A 2261-nucleotide genomic window follows, 5' to 3' on the forward strand; every position below is an offset into this window, starting at 1 on the left:
CCCAGACTGGTTTGGGTGGGAAGGGACCTCCTGCCTGGGGAGGTTTCAGAGCCCTGTACATGTGGGGCTGAGGGACATGGGGCAGTGATGGACTGGGGAGGGTTGGGTTGTGGTTGATAGAGTTGGGTTATGGTTGGGAGGGCTGGGTTATGGTGGGGTTAAGGTTGGGTTATGGTTGGGAGGGTTGGGTTGTGGTGGGGAAGGTTGGGTTATGGTGGGGAGGGGTGGGTTATGGTTGGACTCAATGCTCTTCCAGGCCCTTCCCCCCCAGGATCCTGGGGTTGATCCCCCATCCCTGGGGGTGTTTCCGTGGGGACACGGGTTGGACTGGCTGAGCTTGGAGATCTTTCCCACCCATAACCACTCCATCCCATGACCCCACGATGCTCAGCTGAGCCAAGGGGGGGTCTCCCCAAGCCCCCCCAAGGGCTGAGGGCTCTTACCAGCTCTAACCAGGGCACAATGCAGCTGCTGTGGAAGAGGTGGTTGCAGGGCAACTGCCGGACCTGCTCGGCCAGCGCGTAGTCCTCCTTGCAGACAGGACACTCCAGACCCGTATCTGGAAGAGACCCCAAGGCAAGGGAAGCAGCTTTAGCTCCCTGGGAACACCAACTCTGGGATCTACCAACCAGAGGAAACCTCTTGTGGGTTCCCTGGAACCTGGGAGATTGGGGGGAAAAATCCCCACAAGGATCGAACCGAAGGGGTTTTGGTGGAGTTTGGGTTCAAAGCTCCTGGTGCTGCAGGTGAAGGGAACTTGGGGGGTGGGGGGTGTTCCCCAGGGTGATCCCACTGCTCAGGGTTTGGGGTGGGCACAGACCCCCCCTCCAGAGGCAGCTCCAGCTGCCAGGGGTGCCAGCAGGGAAGTGCTTCCTCAGAGCAGAAGGGGAGACTCGGGGATATAAAAAGCACCAGACACAAAAATCTTTGTTGTGGAAACAAGTTGTTGGTTTGGTTGTTTTTTTTTTTTTAGTTTCCTGATCAGTTTGTCCTCCTGGAGCAGTTTGGAGGCTCCAGAGCTCTCAGCAAACACAGTGAAGGGGGGAGAAGGGAAAAAAACAAACCCCACAAGCCCTGGGATGAGTTGATTGGAAAAGCAGAAAGGTTGGGAGGAACAGGCAGGACTTTGGTGCCAACTGCTCTGCAAGGAGCTTCCCAGGACATCTCCATGGGCAGGAACAGGGAGCAGGCCAGGCTGGAAGGCAGGAAAGGAGCAGGACAAGCCAAGCTCCACTGAGACATAAACAAGCCAAGCAGAGGAGGTTGAAGGAAGGTAAAAGCAATCGGGGGCTTGGGAGGCCAGAGAGGCAGCAGCAAGGGCCAGAAAGTAGCACAAAATAACCAGGGAAGGAGCAGAAAGGAGCAGAAAAGGATCAAGGAGGACCAAAAAGGCAGCACAAAAGGACCAGAAGGGACCAAAAGGCCAAAAAGGAGGCAGAAGGAGCCAGAAAGGCAGCAGAAAAGGGTCAGAAGGGACCAGAAAGGACCAAAAAGGCAGCAGAAAAGGGTCAGAAGGGACCAGAAAGGACCAAAAAGGCAGCAGAAAAGGGTCAGAAGGGACCAGAAAGGACCAAAAAGGCAACAGAAAAGGGCCAGAAGGGACCAGAAGGGACCAGAAAGGACCAGAAAGGCAGCAGAAAAGGACCCCAAAGGCAGCAGAAAAGGACCAGAAGGGACCAAAAGGACCCAAAAGGGTCCAGAAGGGGCCAAAAAGGCAGCACAAAAGGACCAGAAAGGACCAGAAAGGGTCAGAGAAACAGCCCAGAAGGCCCCAAATGGCCCCAAAAAGGTTCCAGCCTGAAGTGCCCGGGAGCCTCGGGCTCAGCCCCAGCAGGAGGGCAGCTCAGCAGCTCCCAGGCTGGGAGAACCCAGCATTCCCAGTCTGGATTCCCAGTCTGAACCTGCTCCCCACCCCCTCCCCGGGCAGGGAAGCAGAAGGAGCCAGGGAAGAGGATCCTGGGGGTGGGGGAGGTGACAACCGAGTGACACCGGACACCAGTTCCACCCACCGACTTGTTCCTGAGTTACTGGCACGGTGGGGAGGGAGGAGATCTTCTCCTTGTCTGCCGGGGGGGGGCCCGTGTTTTCCAGCTGCCCCAGGAGCTGCAGGGAAGGAAAGAGGCTCAGGAGCAGGGAGAGTCACATCCCTGGATCCTGGGAGCTGGGAAGGAGCAGCTGGGATCCCTGGGATCATCCCCCCCCCCTCCCAACACCCCTGGGATCACCCCTCCCCCAACATCCCTGGGATCATCCCCCCAACA

The 2261-nt window shown here is 57.6% G+C and overlaps 1 protein-coding gene across 1 annotated transcript in view; it reads right to left on the minus strand.

Annotated features, from left to right (window-relative positions):
- Positions 1 to 443: 443 nt before the first annotated feature.
- Positions 444 to 2261, minus strand: part of RNF115 (ring finger protein 115) — a gene marked incomplete at its 3' end in the record, with an annotated part of 7658 nt that continues 5840 nt past the window's right edge. Inside the window, exons 7-8 of the mRNA XM_010002241.1 lie at positions 2010 to 2103; positions 444 to 559 (exon numbers count right to left, since the gene is read on the minus strand). Coding sequence (XP_010000543.1) covers positions 444 to 559; positions 2010 to 2103 — 210 coding nt within the window. The remainder of the gene's footprint in view (positions 560 to 2009; positions 2104 to 2261) is intronic.

This window comes from Chaetura pelagica, unplaced genomic scaffold (genome assembly GCF_000747805.2).
Source record: "Chaetura pelagica isolate M959 unplaced genomic scaffold, ChaPel_1.0 scaffold877, whole genome shotgun sequence".
Taxonomy (NCBI): Eukaryota; Metazoa; Chordata; class Aves; order Apodiformes; family Apodidae; genus Chaetura; species Chaetura pelagica.